A 21,259-nucleotide genomic window follows, 5' to 3' on the forward strand; every position below is an offset into this window, starting at 1 on the left:
AAAGTTTACTTTGGCGAAAAAAGTCATACTATAGCACAGGGAAAAATGGTCAAAAAAATGATCGCTCCAAATATTGAAAACCATTATAGAACAGCATGTTGAGGCCGTTAATAGTATAGCCTGTTGAAAAAACTGTCCAAAAAGCCAATATTTGAGCGTTTTAGGTCAAAGTATAGTTCGGCGAAACAAGCCATACTATAGCACAGGGAAAAATGGTCAAAAAAGTGATCGCTTCAAATATTGGAAAAACTCATACAATGACATGTTTAGGCTGTCAACAGTATTACCAGCTGAAAAAAAGTCCAAAAAGTGAATATTTTGAGCATTTTATGCCAAAAGTTATTCAGGCAAAAAAAAGTCATACTATAGCACAGGGAAAAATGGTCAAAAAAGTCATTGCTCCAAATATTAAAAACCATCATAGAACAGCATGTTGAGGCCGTTTATAGTATAGCCAGTTAAAAAAAAACTGTCCAAAAAGTCAATATTTTGAGCGTTTTAGGTCAAAGTGTACTTTGGCGAAAAAAGTCATACTATAGTACAGGGAAAAATGGCCAAAAAGGTCATTGCTCCAAATATTTAAAACCATCATAGAACAGCATGTTGAGGCCGTTAATAGTATAGCCTGTTGAAAAAACTGTCCAAAAAGTAAATATTTTGAGCGTTTTTGGCCAAAAGGTATTCAGGCAAAAAAAGCCATACTATAACACAGGGAAAAATGGTCAAAAAAGTGATCCCTTCAAATATTGAAAAAAACTCATACAATGACATGTTTAGGCTGTCAACAGTATTACCAGTTGAAAAAAAGTCCAAAATGTCAATATTTTGAGCGTTTTTTGGCCAAAAGTTATTCAGGCAAAAAAAGCCATACTATAACACAGGGAAAAATGGCCAAAAAAGTTATTGCTCCAAATATTGAAAACCATCATAGAACAGCATGTTGAGGCCATTTATAGTATAGCCTGTTGAAAAAACTGTCCCAAAAGTCAATATTTTGAGCGTTTTTTGCCAAAGTTTATTCAGGCAAAAAAAAAAGAAAAAAGAAGCCATACTATAGTACAGGGAAAAATGGTCAAAAAAGTTATTGTTCGAAATGCTGAAAAAATCATAGAACAGCATGTTGAGGTTGTTTATAGTATAGCCAGTTAAAAAAAAAAATGTCCAAAAAGTGAATATTTTGAGCGTTTTAGGTCAAAGTTTACTTTGGCGAAAAAAGTCACACTATAGCACAGGGAAAAATGGCCAAAAAAGTTATTGCTGAAAAAAATCATAGAACAGCATGTTGAGGCCGTTTTTAGTATAGCCAGTTAAAAAAACTGTCCAAAAAGAATATTTTGAACATTTTAGGTCAAAGTTTACTTTGGCGAAAAAAAAGTCATACTATAGCACAGGGAAAAATGGTCAAAAAAATTATCGCTCCAAATATTGAAAACCATTATAGAACAGCATGTTGAGGCCGTTAATAGTATAGCCTGTTGAAAAAACTGTCCAAAAAGCCAATATTTTGAGCGTTTTAGGTCAAAGTATAGTTTGGCGAAACAAGCCATACTATAGCACAGGGAAAAATGGCCCAAAAAAGTTATTGCTCCAAATATTGAAAACCATCATAGAACAGCATGTTGAGGCCATTTATAGTATAGCCTGTTGAAAAAAAACTGTCCCAAAAGTCAATATTTTGAGCGTTTTTTGCCAAAGTTTATTCAGGCAAAAAAAAAAAAAGAAAAAAAGCCATACTATAGTACAGGGAAAAATGGTCAAAAAGTTATTGTTCGAAATGCTGAAAAAATCATAGAACAGCATGTTGAGGTTGTTTATAGTATAGCCAGTTAAAAAAAAATGTCCAAAAAGTGAATATTTTGAGCGTTTTAGGTCAAAGTTTACTTTGGCAAAAAAAAGTCACACTATAGCACAGGGAAAAATGGCCAAAAAAGTTATTGCTGAAAAAATCATAGAACAGCATGTTGAGGCCGTTTTTAGTATAGCCAGTTAAAAAAAACTGTCCAAAAAGTGAATATTTTGAACGTTTTAGGTCAAAGTTTACTTTGGCGAAAAAAAGTCATACTATAGCACAGGGAAAAATGGTCAAAAAAATGATCGCTCCAAATATTGAAAACCATTCATAGAACAGCATGTTGAGGCCGTTTAATAGTATAGCCTGTTGAAAAAACTGTCCAAAAAGCCAATATTTTGAGCGTTTTAGGTCAAAGTATAGTTCGGCGAAACAAGCCATACTATAGCACAGGGAAAAATGGTCAAAAAAGTGATCGCTTCAAATATTGGAAAAACTCATACAATGACATGTTTAGGCTGTCAACAGTATTACCAGCTGAAAAAAAAAAGTCCATAAAAGTGAATATTTTGAGCATTTTATGCCAAAAGTTATTCAGGCAAAAAAAAGTCATACTATAGCACAGGGAAAAAATGGTCAAAAAAGTCATTGCTCCAAATATTAAAAACCATCATAGAACAGCATGTTGAGGCCGTTTATAGTATAGCCAGTTAAAAAAAACTGTCCAAAAAGTCAATATTTTGAGCGTTTTAGGTCAAAGTGTACTTTGGCGAAAAAAGTCATACTATAGTACAGGGAAAAATGGCCAAAAAGGTCATTGCTCCAAATATTTAAAACCATATAGAACAGCATGTTGAGGCCGTTAATAGTATAGCCTGTTGAAAAAACTGTCCAAAAAGTCAATATTTTGAGCGTTTTTGGCCAAAAGGTATTCAGGCAAAAAAAGCCATACTATAACACAGGGAAAAATGGTCAAAAAAGTGATCCCTTCAAATATTGGAAAAACTCATACAATGACATGTTTAGGCTGTCAACAGTATTACCAGTTGAAAAAAAGTCCAAAATGTCAATATTTTGAGCGTTTTTTTGGCCAAAAGTTATTCAGGCAAAAAAAAGCCATACTATAACACAGGGAAAAATGGCCAAAAAAGTTATTGCTCCAAATATTGAAAAACCATCATAGAACAGCATGTTGAGGCCATTTATAGTATAGCCTGTTGAAAAAACTGTCCCAAAAGTCAATATTTTGAGCGTTTTTTGCCAAAGTTTATTCAGGCAAAAAAAAAAAGAAAAAAGAAGCCATACTATAGTACAGGGAAAAATGGTCAAAAAAAGTTATTGTTCGAAATGCTGAAAAAAATCATAGAACAGCATGTTGAGGTTGTTTATAGTATAGCCAGTAAAAAAAATGTGTCCAAAAAGTGAATATTTTGAGCGTTTTAGGTCAAAGTTTACTTTGGCGAAAAAGTCACACTATAGCACAGGGAAAAATGGTCAAAAAATGGCCAAAAAAGTTATTGCTGAAAAAATCATAGAACAGCATGTTGAGGCCGTTTTTAGTATAGCCAGTTAAAAAAACTGTCCAAAAAGTGAATATTTTGAACATTTTAGGTCAAAGTTTACTTTGGCGAAAAAAGTCATACTATAGCACAGGGAAAAATGGTCAAAAAAATTATCGCTCCAAATATTGAAAACCATTATAGAACAGCATGTTGAGGCCGTTAATAGTATAGCCTGTTGAAAAAACTGTCCAAAAAGCCATATTTTGAGCGTTTTAGGTCAAAGTATAGTTTGGCGAAACAAGCCATACTATAGCACAGGGAAAAATGGTCAAAAAAGTGATCGCTTCAAATATTGGAAAAACTCATACAATGACATGTTTAGGCTGTCAACAGTATTACCAGCTGAAAAAAAAAGTCCAAAAAGTGAATATTTTGAGCATTTTATGCCAAAAGTTATTCGGGCAAAAAAAAGTCATACTATAGCACAGGGAAAAATGGTCAAAAAAGTCATTGCTCCAAATATTAAAAACCATCATAGAACAGCATGTTGAGGCCGTTTATAGTATAGCCAGTTGAAAAAAACTGTCCAAAAAGTCAATATTTTGAGCGTTTTATGCCAAAAGGTATTCAGGCAAAAAAAAGTCATACTATAGCACAGGAAAAAATGGTCAAAAAAGTGATCCCTTCAAATATTGGAAAAACTCATACAATGACATGTTTAGGCTGTCAACAGTATTACCAGTTGAAAAAAAGTCCAAAAAGTCAATATTTTGAGCGTTTTTGGCCAAAAGTTATTCAGGCAAAAAAAGCCATACTATAACACACAGGGAAAAATGGCCAAAAAAGTTATTATTGCTCCAAATATTGAAAAACCATCATAGAACAGCATGTTGAGGCCATTTATAGTATAGCCTGTTGAAAAAACTGTCCAAAAAGTCAATATTTTGAGCGTTTTTTGCCAAAGTTTATTCAGGCAAAAAAAAAAAAAAAAAGAAGCCATACTATAGTACAGGGAAAAATGGTCAAAAAAGTTATTGTTCGAAATGCTGAAAAAAATTATAGAACAGCATGTTGAGGCCGTTAATAGTATAGCCTGTTGAAAAAACTGTCCAAAAAGCCAATATTTTGAGCGTTTTAGGTCAAAGTATAGTTCGGCGAAACAAGCCATACTATAGCACAGGGAAAAATGGTCAAAAAAGTGATCGCTCCAAATGCTAAAAAAATCATAGAACAGGATGTTGAGGCCATTCATAATATAGCGAGTTGAAAGAACTGTCCCAAAAAGCAAATGATTTGAGCGTTTAAGGCCAAAGTTCATTCAGGCAAAAAAAGCCATATTATAGCACAGGGAAAATGGTCAAAAAAGTGACCCTCCAAATGCTGAAAAAAGTCAAAAAACATCATGTTGAGGCAGTCTATAATATAGCCTCTTGAAAAAACTGACCTAAAAGTCAATATTTTGAGCGTTTTTTGCCAAAGTTTATTCAGGCAAAAAAAAAAGAAAAAAGAAGCCATACTATAGTACAGGGAAAAATGGTCAAAAAAGTTATTGTTCGAAATGCTGAAAAAATTATAGAACAGCATGTTGAGGCCGTTAATAGTATAGCCTGTTGAAAAAACTGTCCAAAAAGCCAATATTTTGAGCGTTTTAGGTCAAAGTATAGTTCGGCGAAACAAGCCATACTATAGCACAGGGAAAAATGGTCAAAAAAGTGATCGCTCCAAATGCTGAAAAAATCATAGAACAGGATGTTGAGGCCATTCATAATATAGCGAGTTGAAAGAACTGTCCAAAAAGCAAATGATTTGAGCGTTTAAGGCCAAAGTTCATTCAGGCAAAAAAAGCCATATTATAGCACAGGGAAAAATGGTCAAAAAAGTGACCCCTCCAAATGCTGAAAAAAGTCAAAAAACATCATGTTGAGGCAGTCTATAATATAGCCTATTGAAAAAACTGACCTAAAAGTTAATATTTTGAGCGTCTTAGGTCAACGTATAGTTTGGCGAAACAAGTCATACTACAGTATAGCACAGGGAAAAATGGTCCAAAAAGAGATCGCTCCAAATGCTGAAAAAAGTCATACAACAGCATGTTGAGTTTGTTTATGGTATAGCCAGTTGAAAAAACTGTCCAAAAATTCAATATTTTGAGCTTTTTAGGCAAAAGTTTAATCTGGCAAAATAAAGCCATACTGTAGCACAAGAAAAAATGGTCAAAAAAGTGATGACTCCAAATGCTGAAAAAAAATCATTGAATAGCATTTTGAGATCTTATAATGTCCAGTTGAAAAAACTGTCCAAAAAGTCAACATTTTGAACGTTTTAGGCCCAAGTTTATTCTGGCAATAAAAGCCATACTATAGGTCAGGAAAAAAATGGTCAAAAAAGTGATCGCTCCAAATGTTGGAAAAAGTCATCAAATAGCATGTTGAGGCCCTTTATATTATAGCCTGTTGAAAAAACTGTCCTAAAAGTCAATATTTTGAGCATTTTATACCAAAGTATATTATTGTGAAAAAAGCCAAAGTCAATATGGGTCTTAGTAAAGTATGTTTTTCAAAATTTGAACAAAATGTTATAGCATAGTACGTTTTTCAAAATCGGATAAAAATGTAATTTTATGTTATGCCATTAAAAAAATTTGTTACATACTGCTTTGGTAATGTGCACACCTCTGTGGTCATGATTGTTAATTTCTTCCCTCTCTCACTTTCTCCTTGTTTGCTCCTTTCTTTTAGGTTCTCCCTATCCACAGGAGCAGGTGAAACAATCCCTGATGCAGAGAGTATAAGAGAGCTGAGGGACAGGAAGGACGAGACTCTCACAGACATAAACATAGACGTTCTAGCAGCATCACCACTACAGTCTGCACAAAGATGGCCTTCCCCCTTTGAGTTTTGCTCCTTTGTTTGTCATCTTTATTTGGGTTGGAGATTGCCCACAGTTCTGTTTCACTTGTTTTTGTGAGGTAGTTTCACTTCAAAGCCTTAGGGGGATGAGCTGGGTCCAACGGTCATTGCAAAGTTGGCCCCCAGCGATTCCGCATCTTTTATTTGTTTTGGCCGGGATCTCCAGCACCTCTTTTAGTTTCACCTGCATGTAGGTATATTTACGTTTACCAATAAACTTTGTTGCCTTCTTCCCAGCAAACTGTTGTCCAGTGCCCATTATGTGTTTGTCCTCATGCTGAGCAAAGTGTTAGTTTGTGGAAGCCATAACAAATGACCGCAATAATATAATATTATATTAAAGCATGTCTTTTAAAACATGATAAAAATGTCACAGTATAGTACATATATCATTTAAAATATTGACAGAAATCTCATAGTATTTTACATCTTTCCAAAATATAGTGTTAGTATGTAGTTTTATGATTATGCATCCTCCATCCTCCTCCAGGTAGTTTAGAACTCTGTATCTACCTCAAGAAAGCACCTACCTATAAATGGCAAAGTCTTAGTGCCTGCAAGATATGTTTGGACCGTGGATACCTGAGATGGATCAGTGCCAGTAAATTTAGCAACACAAATACATGCCTCATTACTCAAAAGAGTGTCTAGTACCTGACATGTTAGTAAATGATACCTACCATCTACATCACAGCATTGTATAAATACTACTGCCTTTCTAAGTGATCCGTGTCAGCCAGCTTTCTATGTTCTGTGTCTGTTAGTCTGTGTTTAGTCTTGTCTCTGTCTGGGCTGACCCGAGCACTCGTCTTCGTTATAGCCTTTGTCTTAGTTTGTCTTTTATATTCATCTTTATTTATATTGTATTCATTTATTGTACTTCTGTTCATTGAAATTGTAATCATAATTGTGTACTTATACTTTTACTCATATCAAACGTGCTGATTGAAGCTTCAACCGGTGTCTCCGTCCTTCAGAATTCATCTCATATTATCATCCTTTCATATAGTACACTGTTCAAAATTTGACCCCAATGTCATACTACAGTATGTCGTCCAAAATTTGACCAAAATGTCATATTCAAGTATGTTGTTCAAAATTTGACCAAAGTGTCAAAGAAGTGCCATTTGAAATTTGACCAAAATGTCATAGTATAGTACATTCTTCAAAAATCTATTATATACTATAGCATGTCACAATACAAATCTGAAAAACTTCATAGTATAGTATATCATCCAAAAAATCATATGAACATCATAGTATAGTATGTCGTCGAAAAAATTCACTAAAAGTCGTAGTATATTTATGTCATCCAAAAATTCATAAAAAAGTCAAAGTATGGTGCAACAACTACAAAATCATAAAAACATCATCGTATAGTATGTGATCCCAAAAATTATAAATACATCAAAGTGTAGAATGTCATTTGAAAATTCATTAAAAAATCATAATTTAATATGTCATCAAAAAAAGACATAAAACATTATAGTATGTCTCCCAAAAATCTATGTAAATATCATAGTATAGTACGTTTTCAAAAAAATCATCACAATATCATAGTTAAGTATGTTGTCAAAAAAAAACATAAAACCTCATAGTATAATATTTTGTCTAAACAATAAAAAAAATCATCATACAATATGTTATCCAAAAATCATAAAAACGTAATTGCATAGCAATCTCTTTTAAAAACGTACACAGTTGTCATTGTACAGCATATTTTTCAAAAAATCATGAAATGTCATAGTATGGCAGGTGATTTAAAAAAATCATAAAAATGTCAAACATCATACTAATCTATGTCTTTTTAAAAATGCCAAAAGTGTCATAGTATAGGATGTTTAAAAGAATGACAAAAGCATCGTATGTCACTCAAAAACATCACAAAAACCTTGCAATATCATGTCATTCAAAAATTCCTTTAAAATGTCATAGTACATATACAAATCATAACATTTTCATACAATAGTATGTTATTTAAAAAACAACAACACAAAAGCCACAGTATAGTATTTCAGTCAAATTGTCAGAGTAGAGAAGATTGATAAAAAACAAAAACCAAAACATAAAAATGTGATATTATGGTAGGAGGTTATAAAAATTATAAAAATGTCATCGTATAGTATATCATTCAAAAACTTTGTCATTTCTATGCCATACCGTACTATGACATTTTTTCATGATATTTTATTGGCATATTATACAGTGACAATTTTATGACTCATTATACTATGACATATTTTAATGGTTTCCATGCCTTACTATACTATGGCATTTGTTTATTTTTCATGGCATACTATATTTTTTAACAGTTTTATTAAATTTATTATCATATTTTAATTGCATATTTCACTGAGTATCATTTTTATAGCATACTTATCTGCAACATTTTTAATATTTTCATTACTTTGTACACTATGACATGTTTATGAAATGAGTATTTCACTGCGTTGTATTAGTATTTTTAGATCTATAGCATCTGAATACTTTGTAATTGTTAAGTGTCTTTAGATCTGATTTGGGCTACCTGCAGCATATGTAGACTGCTTTAAAAATGTTTTAATCTGGATCAGTTTACGTCCACAGAATAGATTTCTACCCTCAGTGACTTACCTTCGATAACAGAACGTGATCATCAGCAGCACGGCCACGCCACCAATCACTACTATCACTGCGGTGACGACAGAGACGACGGACAGTGAGGGGGGCTCTGGATCAATATACACAAACATGAAGAAACATCCAGCATCAGAAATAAAAGATGTTTTTTATGCTTTTCATGTTTAAGTAATGTAGTCAAGGAGGATTAATCTCCTTTTCAAAGCATAATTTACAAAGTGCTTTACAACCAAAGCCTTGAGCACCATATATAAAACAGGCAGAAAATGTGCTTGAAAGAAGAAGGCAGCATTCAAATAATTTGAACCAACCTGAGCAAATAAAGGAACCTGGCATGTTGAGACACTCCAGGGTTTGTGGACAGAGGAAAGTTTGTTCCTCACATTCATTAATATCTGAAAAAGTCATGCAAAAACACTGGTTTCAGTGACAAATTCACAATTATTGCTCACCTTTCAGTGAAATCACACCATGATATAAACATACTTTAGTGTCATGATTCATAAGAGTTTTTTTATACCAAAACATTTATTTACAAGCTGGTAAAATTTTAGGAATAGTTGACGAATATAGTTGAGATTAAAACTTCACTCTGGATTTTTTTAAAATGAATTTCGTTAGCTCATGTTTCCAAAATCAAGAATGATCTTTATATCTCCAGTGTCAAGCTGACTCTGAGTCCTTTTAACAACAGTTCACCCTAAATCAAAAATACATATTTTTCTTCCTACCAGCAGTGCAATTCATCAATCTAGATTGTTTCCGTGTGAGTTGCCAAGCGCTCGAGATATCAGCCATAGAAATGCCCTTTTCTTGAGTATATTGTAACTAGATGGCACTCGGCTTGTGGTGCTAATAGTGCCAAAAAAAATACATTTGAAAAACTCAACAGCAATGTCTCTTTCCAGAAATCATGACCTGGTTACTCAAGATAATCCACAGACCTTGTTGTGAGCAGTTTTATGTAGGAACTATTTTCTTTCGACTGAACTACACCTGCCAAATGTATCGCTGCGCAGATGGAAGCATGCGTTTACTGCTAACTCACCTAGCACCACTGAGTCAGCTAACACTGCAGCTCAGCTGATGAGGACGCCATTAATGTTTACATCTCACACTGTCGTGAGAACAAGCCTCTCCTCCATGTGCTTCTGTCTGTGTGGTGATACAGTTGGGTGTAGCTTGGTAGAAAGAAATTAGTTCCTACATGAAATTGCACACAACATAGTCTGTGGGTTACCTTGAGTAACCGCATCATGATTTCTGTTGAGATACTTTGCTGTTGAGTTTTTCATATGTATTTTTTTGGACTTTGAGCACCACAAGCTGAGCGTCGTAAATACACTCAGCAAGTCACAGCAAAACAATCTATACTGATAAACAGGATAAGAGGTAAGAGGATAACAGATTTATTTTTGATGTTGGGATCTCTCAGTTTGAAGAGCTCAGAGAAGAAACATCCAAAATATCTACAATTCTATGACAACAGGGCAAACTTTGTCCGCTGAGATCATGTGATAGAAGCAAAAGCTCCAGGCCAGCTGGTGATGGACCTTGTTGGAAGGCTGTTTTACTTATTATGGTTTCCAAGATCTACAATTGAGTATTAGTTCACATCTGAATGACTGTCATTAGATTTTCTTTTCTGTGATTTTGCACTCATAAACCACATTGTGATGCTCTGATCTTTTGAAATATATTGATACCTGTTCCAACCACATCATCAGGCCCTTTTTTAGTTTTCATACCTTGACATGTTGGGGGTGTGGGGCTCCACTGCTGGCTGTTTGGATCACAGCGGAGAGATGAAGATCCCAGCAGCCTGAAGCCAGAGCGACACTGATACAGGATCACAGAGTCGCAGAGCAGGGAGTAGCCAGATTGAATCCTGGGTATCGGACCGCAGCTGGGATCTAGAGGAGAGGGTCAAGCAGAACCATGTGAAAACACAGCAAGATGAACCTGACATCACACTGTTTTATTTTGCACCCCCTCACCTGTGTCTGGTTCTTTCCATGGGCGAAGGTCGAGTTGGGAGATGAGTGGGTGCGAACAGGGCAGCATGTCCTCCGGCCTCTCAGTGCGTGAGAATGGGTTAGCCGGGACATGAGTGATGCGGCTGTTGTCACAAACGATGCGGGACAGAGAGACAGATCGGAGATTTCTCCTCTGGGTGCTGGTGAACACTCCTTCCCTTTCCCACCAAAACCTCACAAGATAAAAAACAGATTTAGGTTTGTGTTGTTGCACTGTAATGGTCACACCGTTACATCAGAGGTTTAAGTTTCACCTGTCCCCGTCTCTCAGCGCTCTGAACTGTCTCGCCAGCAGACAGGACAGCAGCGGTCCGACTCGGCCTCCGGGCAGAGCGGGCTCAGAGATGGCCCCCACCCACACATCGATGTTGTGTGGTGTCCCGTACAGGAGCTGGAATTTGTGAGCCAAAGTGAAGTTACTCAGAATTTCAGCCAGTTCTGATGTCGTATTGGGAACAGAGAGGCTGCAGGACCTTCTCCACAAGCCGTATCCTGATGGGACAGGAAGTGAGGGGAGAGCGATAAATTCAAGGTTTTAATTATCTGAAACAGGGAACACCTCTACAAAACATCGGAATTAATCTGTACTTCAGTGATTAACCTTTGGAGCAAAAGACAAGACATTCTTCTTCAGCAAATACCATTTATGAGACTATTTCTAGTTTAATATTGACTCAGAATCAGTTGACTGTCACTATTATTATTGTATCATCGCAACTGCCTGCGCACAAAATGCCCCTTTCAAGATCAAGCTTTAAAAATATTATACATTACTATTATTTTCTATTTTCATTTAATTCATTTTTAAATCAACATCAGTCCTAATCATAAATATCAAATGTTAATTAATTTTCAGAATTTTAACCCTTTAAATGCCAGATTTTCATCATGATCCCACTAGGTTTTTAGATGAAAAAAAAAACAAAAAACAAAAATGAATTATTTAAAAAAAAAATTAAAAATTTCAAGGCGACATTTTTATTATGTACATTTCTGCTAGCACTGGTCAAAATGTCTGCTGTGAAAAAGGCCTGACTATTTTCTTTCCTATAATTGATATTAATAGAGTTTGTTCTCTCTGAAAATATACCCTTTTTCAGATTTAAGTCATTTCTACCTGAATTATGCAAATTATCGCACAGGTAGATGAAACATTTTGTCACAACAAGATTTGTGATACAGTAACTTGGTACCGTGCCAGAAATAAGAAATCTGTTACCTGGGAGGCCGTGATCTCGGCCCCTCTGGAGGTTAAGGGCCCCGAGGTCCAGAGGCATCCCTCCCTGAGCCTGGAACAGCCTCTCTGTCAGCTCCTCCACCATCATCTGACCTGGAGTCTGCAGCTTGGCTGGAGACAACAACAGGCCACGCAGCACAGGGTCGATACCACCTGACACACCACGGGAACAAAAGATAAGACAAGTTTACACTTTGAACGTTGGCGAATTGGCTTGATTTCTTTCAAAATAAGGGGAAGAGGGAAATGAGCTAAGAAGGCAGAAATGATCCCAACATTCTCAAGAAATTAGTGAAAAGCACAAGAAGATTAGCTGAAAATTAGTTAAAAAAAAAAGAAAAAAAAGTAAAAAAAAACCAAACAAACAAACAAACAAAAAAAAACAAGGAAAACAATACTTGGAGAAAGTTCTTTAAAAATTACAAGAATTCTCTAACATGATTTTAAATATGCAATAATTATACTTCTAAATATTTTTTCCCTAGCTTTTTTAAATATAATTTTCTAAATCTACAAATTTCTTGCAATTTGTGCAATATATTTTTTACCAAGTTACTCACTGACTTCAAAAAAAAAAAAAAAATTGCACCAATTTGCTCAAGGTTCAAAAGTTAAGATACTTGTGGAAGGCGTCTGAATGCAGCATGAGAAAAGTGATGTTGCTCCAGGTTTCAAAGGGTTAATGGCATGTATTTGACTTGAATGTATGACAGCATCATACCTTCCTGCACCACCCTCCAAGACGCAAACAGAGAATGATGCAGAGGCAGCGGGGGATGCTGGGAGTTTGTGGTGTATCCTGGTGCAAGCCTGGTTACCACTGGCTGCACGGTGACGTGGGCAAAACGAAATGCGGCAGCTGCAAAGACATTAGCGATGCTGGGATCCACCTCAGGATCATAACCCTCGTAGGGGGGCATCAGACGAGACATGGCAGTCTCACCGAGGACCAGCGGCAGGTAGTGCTCCCATGTTAGGATCTGGAAACACACAGGAAACAGGTCAGAGTGCTGGGAATGCTCATGAAGGTAGAATGTATGGAAGCTGCTAGAGATCCCAGTAGCAGGGAACGTTCCCACAACATTGGCTAACATTACCTGCAAGTTGTAATAATGTTTTAAAGAGACATTTTAATCTAATGTTCAAAGTAGGTTTTAACAATGTTTAGCATTTTAAATAATGTTCCTTAAAGGTTAAATGCTGACTAAGTTGTAATATTATAACTGCAACATTCTGGGGATGTTTTGGTGATGTTGAGAGGTGACAGATCAGAGAATGTTCTTTTTTATAAAACATTCCCACAATGTTACATGAAAACGAAGAAAGAACATTGACAAAGCAACATTCAGAAAATGTTGTTGAGGCCTGAGATTACATCATTAGTAATGTGGTGTGACATGTTAACAACAAAAAAATACACATTTTTTGATGTTTTTAGAGAAAGTTACCCTAACTTTAAGGGGAATGTTCTGAGATCTAAAAAAACTTGCTGATAAAAACATTATTGAAGCATTGCATTGGTAGCAATGTACCATTTACAGAACATTTTAAGAACCAAAAATAGCTGGGATACCTGATGAATGGCTCCCATGATCTTGCGGGCCTCCTGATACAGTGTATCAGGGCTCCAGTGAGCGTTGAGCAGGTGTAGCTCTTTGACCAGCCGGTTGTGCTCTCTCAGAAATAGCGTGTGCAGTGCGATCATTCCCAGATGCTCATTTGCTCTTGAATCGCCTGTGAAACATAAATCATAAACAAAAGCTTCACTGAAGCCTGAAGGCAATTCACTTCATGTACTTGCTCACCAGCTTGAAAGCAGTATGTGGCGTTCTCCTGGGGCCTGGATCTGTCCGATGCCCCTGAGGTGGTGGAGTTTCGGGGGCCGCAGGGGTCCAGGTGAGCCTGCAGGCGTGGCAGGAAAGGCATGTAGGCCAGCTCCTGGTCTGAGTGCTGGGAGTTGAGGGCCATTGACCCCAGGGGTGAGGAGTGGTTTCTCAGAGCAGAGGCCAGACTGGTGGAGCTGCCGTACACCATACTGGCATCCACGAAGGAGGTGATGGCGTTCAGCTGCTCTCGGTGGTGATGAGAGGGGAGTCCACCAACACAGCTGGGAGCAGAGCGGAAGAAAGGCATACAAGTCTGGACACCATTACGAGGATCTGTCAGAGGGATCTGAATAGAGAGGTTAGATTTATTTATTTCTTTGTTTATTTTGTTTTTTGGGCGGTTGACAATGAAAAGGCAAACAGGAAATAGGGGAAAGACCAGGAAGTTTAATATGCAAAAAAGGTCCTCTGGTGACGTTGCAGGTATGTTTTATATATATATATGTTCAGTTATTCATGTTTGCAATTTACAGCATTGTAGGTGGCTCTTTAATGTCATGCACCTTTTTTTTGTACTTTGAACCTCCATTTATGGCATATATTATCTTTTTTAATATTATTTTCTCTTTCTGTATTTTATTGTATTGTATTTATACTTTGTACATTATGCATACAGTACATGGAATATTCCAGCGATTCAAATATATATTTTACTATTTCAATATATAGAGAGTATCTTTGGCACAAACATTTCTGTCAAGATGAATACAACTTTTATTTTATCTTATAAAATTAAAGGTGCAGTATGTAATCATAAAGGAAGACGCTTGGTTGTTGAGTCTAATTCCCAGGTCGTCAAATACCGACGCTTTAGTTTGGTGGTTTGGTACTACAACTACAACAAGGTTGTCATAATGAATTTTAAAGATGGCTGATCATCGAGCCGAAATCATTACACTGAGAAGTAGCTGATATAAAGTGCACCTGTATAGGGAAGCAGGGTGTGTCCCGGCTGCAGGTGCGTGTGCAGTCAGCTCCTGTCTTGAAGGCGGCTGTACTGGGACTCTGAGGCGTCAGCACCACATCGTGGTCTATCCACTGACCCCACTCCACCAGCAGGTGGGACAGAGTGGAGTCCAGAGAGATGTTGTCATTGTGAGTGAACAGCACTTCCTGAGACACCAGCCGCACCTGGACACCAGACAGAGTCAGGAGTGCTGGAGTGACAGAGGACAACTGTGTGCTGCTGCAGGACTCTTACTGGAGGCAGAGTGGCATTATGATAGGTGTGCTCTGGGTCCCAACCTCTAGGCATCCCCCACGCATCCTCGTACTCTGCAGGCAGCCAGCGGGAATATGGGATGTTTGCGGCCCCCCATCTGGGATTCTGTCTGAACAGGATGAGAACACAACGGACACACAGCAGTCAAGTGAAGCCAGCTCTGCTCTGTGATGACGTGTTTTTTGAGTAAGCATAAATAAGCACAAATACATAAATTACAAGTAGCTCAAAACAAAGCGGCCTGCTGTGCATTACAGTGCTCGTACAGAACTACTGTGAAAGACATGCGTGATGGACCGAGGTGGCTAACTGTAAAGCAGAGATCCACCTATGCTTTTTGTTTTATGCTATTTGTGAGAAATGTTTTAGAGACACGTTGTCCAAAGATATAAATTGAAAGGTTATTTTTTTCAGTTTGCTCAACACAATTATCAAACACGACATGACAGAAAAAAGGTTTTTGTGACCTAAGACGAGAACAAGTATGAAGCAGAGAACAGTTGTGTACAGAGGCATGGTCAGCTGGAATGCATTGCCAAAACATATTGTTCAAAAGAATATTAAAGATTGTTTCAAAATTCTGTTAAAACAACATCTCCAAACAATCCTGGAACTATAAGAGAAAGCAGAAACGCCCTTCAGCCGATAATGAGATATGTTTCTTAATACCTTCTTTCTTGAAATTGAATGTGTGAAAGTACAGGATAGATAATTTAGGATTAACGGTGAGTCTGACAATGTATGTTAAGAAGTATTTGTAGGAAGATTTAAGTCAAGTCTGCTATGAATTTATTGGAAATGTGACTGAACTATGACTCTGTGTTTGGGTTAATTTTTTGTTAAAAGGATGACAACTTTGTTTTTTCCCTTTTAAATATTAAACTGATAAGATGAGCTGATCTTTGTTGTGTTTATTTTGTTTCAGTCTTGTTGTTAGTGTATTTGTTTGCGTGTGTGTGTGAGCCCCAGGAAGAATGCCAAATGTTTATGCTGGTGATAATGGGTATCCGAATTAAGAAAAAAGAAAACCTGTTGTTGCACTCCCCTGTGATGGACCTGTAGCGCTCGGACAGACAGTCGGTGTCACAGCTGGGTCTCTGTAGCTCAGCAGAGCAGCCAGTCACCTGCAGCAGATTCTCCATGTCTTCTTCACTCAGCAGCTCTTTGGAAACATACAGTGAACACCTGAGTCATACAAATAATAACTTCAATAGTAGGAAAAAATGTAATTGGCTTTAACTTGTTTGGAGCGGTTGATCAGAACATTTGCGCCTGTCTTATGTCAGAAAACAGTCTTATGTCTGACACAGTGCTCAGAGTGTGTCCTGCTGTGAGTGCATTAAAAAATAATGTGAATGAAAATTGTAAATCCTCAATAAAACAAAGAAACTAAAGCTGCATTCGTGTGCTCCTCGGATGGTCCCATTCCCCGAGTTGGGAAGCTGGTATTCGGAGTTCATGAGCTTTAAGTTGCGATGTGGAAACAACATGAATGCTACAAACAGGATGTGTTTCTCAAAGTGTTAAAACAACAAGTCCATAATAGTTTGAAGCTATGTATTACAGATTGATTTTGTCCTAGAATTTTTGCTGTACCAACACATCCCTGAAAACTACTAAAATTGCTTTACCTGAATAGTGCTAAGAAATAAGTCTTCTAACTAATCTATGTTACTCTGTGTGGACAGCAACTAATGATAAAAAATCTAAAACTAGAGAGGAAATTAAGGAAGTAAAATATGTGAATTAAAGTAAAAGTTCATTATCATCAGCTGAAGATTTACTTTTGTCCGCCGTGTTTCTGCATATGTGATATCAACTTGGCCTCCAGTCGTACGCCAAAATTGTTAACAACTTTCCATGTTATCGTTGCGACTCAAGGGAGCTTTCATGTGAATTTTCTCAGTCAGGAACTTATTTTTTAGACACTACATAAATGCAGGGAAACAAACTGGGGTCCCAAAGGAATACATTATAAGGACTAATATTTATTTAAAGAGGCTTTTGACTTTTTTGTAGCTGGATACAGAGTTAAAGTGCCTTTACGATTCACGTAGGAACACTTTTTGTTTTGATCTGCGGATGTAGGAAAATGTTTGGTGCCTTATATGACGATACATTATGGGAAAATAATAATAATGATAATAAACAAAAAAAAAAATTTGTGGCCTGAATCATGCTGAAAGTTAACATAAGGAGGACCTGGCATGTAAGTTAAGTGCTTCTATCTGATACCTTGAGGGTCGGTCTGCACCATAGTGTGAGTGTAGACCATCTCTCTGATCAGCTCCACTGTGTTGTCCAACAGCTCCGCAGCCCGGATCTGAGTCCTGGTTCTGGCTTCAGTCTGTTTGAACTGAGCCAGCAGGTCACTGGGTCTCAGAGCACCTTCAGACAGAGACTTCTTCACTCTGGAGACATCCATAGCTTTGTTTTTAACACAGTGACAGCGATGATGTTTGTGCCTTGCAGTGGGTCTGAAATATTTCACTTGTACCTTTCACTTGTGCGGGCGTAGGCAGCATCGGTCAGCTCAATTGCACGCTGAAGAGCCTCCTTCACAAAACCCGATCCTGGGTACACAGTTGCTGACATTGGCAGAAAGAAAAACATGGATGCAGTTAGAAAAGCTCCTCAGTATCTGTAAAAAATACTGTTAGAAAATCATGTATGGAAAATATTATATTAACCATGGAAATAGTTAATTCATTTTTGTCAAATGACTAATTGATGGATCAGCTAATAGATTCAGCTGCACTCACATAACTGTTGGGTAGTTTAAGTCAGCAACTTTTTTTTGTTTTTCCAATTTTACACAATTATTATTATTATTATTATTATCCGTTACAATAAGCCTTAAAGGAATGTAAACAGAAGTTATTTTTGGTTGAACAAACACTATAAAAAGTTGAGGAAAGGAGATCCGTATGTGCAGGAGAAATTCTCTTTCTGATTGCATTTTTTAAAATTATTGTAGATAAGTAAATGTACATGGTATGATAATTGACATTAGTTCCAAGGTGTACCTTGAAACTGATATATTGCTGCAACCTTACAGACAGTAGAGTAGAGTAGAGTACAAGTATAAATTGGCATGAAAAGGAAAGTAAAAAAAGAGTATCTAACTTATGTACAGTACTTGAGTACATGTACTTAGTGTCATTTCACAACTGATATCTGGTCTCTTTAGTAATAATCAAACAGAAATCCTACCTGAGGAGTTGTCAAATACTCTGTTCAGTGAAGCATGCTCAGGGAAGGAGAGCAGCACAAGAGCCAGTCCAAGCAGAGAGACGGACACCTGAAACCAGAACACATCTCACTGAATATCAAGAAATGTGCTACTTTTTTTAAAATTAAGAAGGAAAATAAAAACAAAAACTCACCATGATTGCTGCTTCCATAAACAACGTTTTAACTGTTCAATCAGTGCAGAAAGGATTCACTTCACGTTCAGAAAACTAATCCCGCTCATAGTGTGTTACCACTGCGCTGACCGTGATTCATCTTGAGAGTCTACCTGTGTGTGTATGTGTGTGTGCGTGTGTGTGTGTGTGTGTGTATGTCAGTGTGTGTGTTGTGGGCTGCGAGTGTCGAGGTTGCCATTTATACACTGGCAGCAGGGCCAACAGGTATGTGCAGAATTCTCTTATCTGTCCTCCTGGTGACAGGAACGCAACATCAAACACAGGACTCACTGCCTCGACCTAATAACGTTTCAAATCAAATTCACTTCTGTCCTCATGATGAAAACCTTCTGTCATATCTGGATCATTTCACTTTAAGACAGAGAACATATCTTTGTAGAAGTGGACACAGTCGACTAAAAAAATGCAGACAGTTTAAATACTGAAGCAACTTGAAGCAACTGATGGAAATAAGCCAGGCTGATTTATTATCATTTTATCATTTGATTTTTTTTTTAAGTAGGGTTGTATGAAGTGCTTGTCCGTGTTTAAGTGCAATAGATGGCAGTGGGCAATTTTCGAGGCGGGGGTACTGCCTAGAAAACTAAGCAGTAAACTGCTCTGGACAGTGGACGCTTTATTTAGAATGTTTTTACTGCTTTGTCTTTGCCATCAGACAGCCCTTTTCAATGGGGAACTGAAGCCGTTAAATCGCTTTCTTAAAAACCACCAGACTCCATGAAAAAAAAAAAAGTAATTTGACCTAGCAGAACATGGCAGTCGTTGGTCTATCCTTGCCTTAGTCTGTTAGTTTGGTTGTTGGTGTGTGACTCTGGTGAATCAAAACTAACCTCTGGTGGCACTGACGGAAGCGAGCATAGATAGTGGCTTTAGTTTTACATCAAAAGGGCCGTCTGATGGCAAGGTAAGGTGGTGAAAATACTCTGAATACAGCATACACTCAAACTTATATTGACTTTTTTAGATGGCTAAAATACATTTTGTTGGGGCAAACAGTAGCTCAGCTGGTATAGTGGGTACTCCATGTACAGAGGCTTCATCCTCGCTGCAGCGGCCGCAGGTTTGATTCTGGCTTTGGCCCTTCGCTGCATGTCATCTCCTCTCTCTTCCCCTTTCACACTTAAGCTGTCCTATCTAATAAAGGCAAAAGCCCCCAAAATAATCTTAAAACACATTTTGTTGCTGCCCTGTCCACAGCAATACTCCTGCTTGCTTCTCCAAACTGAGAGCATGCCCACTGCCATCGACTGAAACCTATCAATAAGCACCTCACACGACCCCTCCTCAAATAATCCAAAATATCCCTTGTAGCAGCCAAATAGAATGTAAATGACATGCAAAACACATTTCCATGTGGATCATTTTCATAACAACTGTGCCCATGTCTTTGCCAAAACCTTCAATCTGATCGTGCCTGTGCCCGTGACACAGACAGGTGGGTGACCTGGAAGATGAGGATTTTGGGGAGATGATTGAAGAACCATGGATATGGATGAGAATAAGAAAGCATGAAGGATCAGACAGAAAGACCACTGTAGAGGATGTGACTCATAAAGCGTGGTTTTGTCCGGTAAAAGCCTCCAGAGCTCAAATGTGAAGCAGCAGGCCGCCCGTGTCTTCCCTTTGATGCTCCAGGTGTGTGATACCATCAAATGAGTCATCAGTCCCATTTCATTACTGCGTTATTAATATTATCTCTGTTGACCCACACTGCCCATCATTTACTGTACGTGACGCTCAAGATGTGAATTGTTGAAATCTTTTGCTCACAAAAAAATATCCCACTGAAGAAAATACAAACAAATACTTGACATGCAGCGAGATAAAGGGCCAATTCAGCGGCCTTTCCCCCTTATACATAACAATGGTCTTTAGTTTTATGGATTCTTTTAGATTAAACACTCTTGAAACCTCACACAAACATCTGCAGGGCTGGATACTAAGGATACATTAGATTAAATTACCAATTAAAGGGACAGTTCACCACAGAATCTAAAATACATATTTTTCTTAAAAAAACAAACAAAAACAAAACATTTGATAAACTCAACAGAAATGTCTTTCCAGAAATCATGGCGTGGTTACTCAGGACAATCCACAGATCTTGTTATTGGCAGCTTCATGAAGGAAATATTTTCTGTCTATTGAACTATAACTGCCAACCCAATCACTGCGCAGAAGGAAGTGTGCATCTACTGATAGCTCACCTACCAACCCTGAATTAGCTAATGTTACATCTCCGTCGAGGAGGACGCTTTTCTCACCTTTATATCCATGAGGAGATGCATGCAGGGAAGGCAGCATGTATCTGTGCTTTGAGCACCAAAAGCTGAATGTAATCTAGCTCCATTATATTGGAGAGAAGGCAGACATCTCTACGGCACTAGTGGATCTCTACAGTTCTACAGGTATGAGGTCAAACATGTATGATTTGGGGTTTAAATTTCCCTTTTAAGTAAAGAAAATTAGACTGAAAATTCTTTTTTTATGCTTTTGGTGAGCAAAAATAAAATCAAAAACACATAGCTACTAAATAATCTGCTGATTTGATTAGACCCTGTCTGTGTTATTGCCGTGCATACATTGAGAAAAAACACATTCACAAGTCTTCACTATCATCATGTAAACAAC

At 37.3% G+C, this 21,259-nt stretch overlaps 1 protein-coding gene across 1 annotated transcript in view; it reads right to left on the reverse strand.

The window, feature by feature from the left end:
- The window catches only part of epx (eosinophil peroxidase), a 36,045-nt gene extending 17,441 nt beyond the window's left edge, over nucleotides 1-18,604 (reverse strand). The window contains exons 1-16 of the mRNA XM_042496009.1: nucleotides 18,587-18,604; nucleotides 18,414-18,501; nucleotides 17,698-17,788; nucleotides 17,436-17,611; nucleotides 16,230-16,362; nucleotides 15,180-15,309; nucleotides 14,903-15,109; nucleotides 13,898-14,264; nucleotides 13,666-13,826; nucleotides 12,814-13,072; nucleotides 12,075-12,245; nucleotides 11,110-11,347; nucleotides 10,817-11,028; nucleotides 10,568-10,732; nucleotides 9,131-9,214; nucleotides 8,814-8,910 (exon numbers count right to left, since the gene is read on the reverse strand). Of these exons, the coding sequence (XP_042351943.1) occupies nucleotides 8,814-8,910; nucleotides 9,131-9,214; nucleotides 10,568-10,732; nucleotides 10,817-11,028; nucleotides 11,110-11,347; nucleotides 12,075-12,245; nucleotides 12,814-13,072; nucleotides 13,666-13,826; nucleotides 13,898-14,264; nucleotides 14,903-15,109; nucleotides 15,180-15,309; nucleotides 16,230-16,362; nucleotides 17,436-17,611; nucleotides 17,698-17,788; nucleotides 18,414-18,501; nucleotides 18,587-18,604 (2,597 nt within the window). The remainder of the gene's footprint in view (nucleotides 1-8,813; nucleotides 8,911-9,130; nucleotides 9,215-10,567; nucleotides 10,733-10,816; nucleotides 11,029-11,109; nucleotides 11,348-12,074; nucleotides 12,246-12,813; nucleotides 13,073-13,665; nucleotides 13,827-13,897; nucleotides 14,265-14,902; nucleotides 15,110-15,179; nucleotides 15,310-16,229; nucleotides 16,363-17,435; nucleotides 17,612-17,697; nucleotides 17,789-18,413; nucleotides 18,502-18,586) is intronic.
- Between the last annotated feature and the right edge of the window lie 2,655 nt (nucleotides 18,605-21,259).

This window comes from Plectropomus leopardus, chromosome 11 (genome assembly GCF_008729295.1).
Source record: "Plectropomus leopardus isolate mb chromosome 11, YSFRI_Pleo_2.0, whole genome shotgun sequence".
NCBI classification, from domain to species: Eukaryota; Metazoa; Chordata; class Actinopteri; order Perciformes; family Serranidae; genus Plectropomus; species Plectropomus leopardus.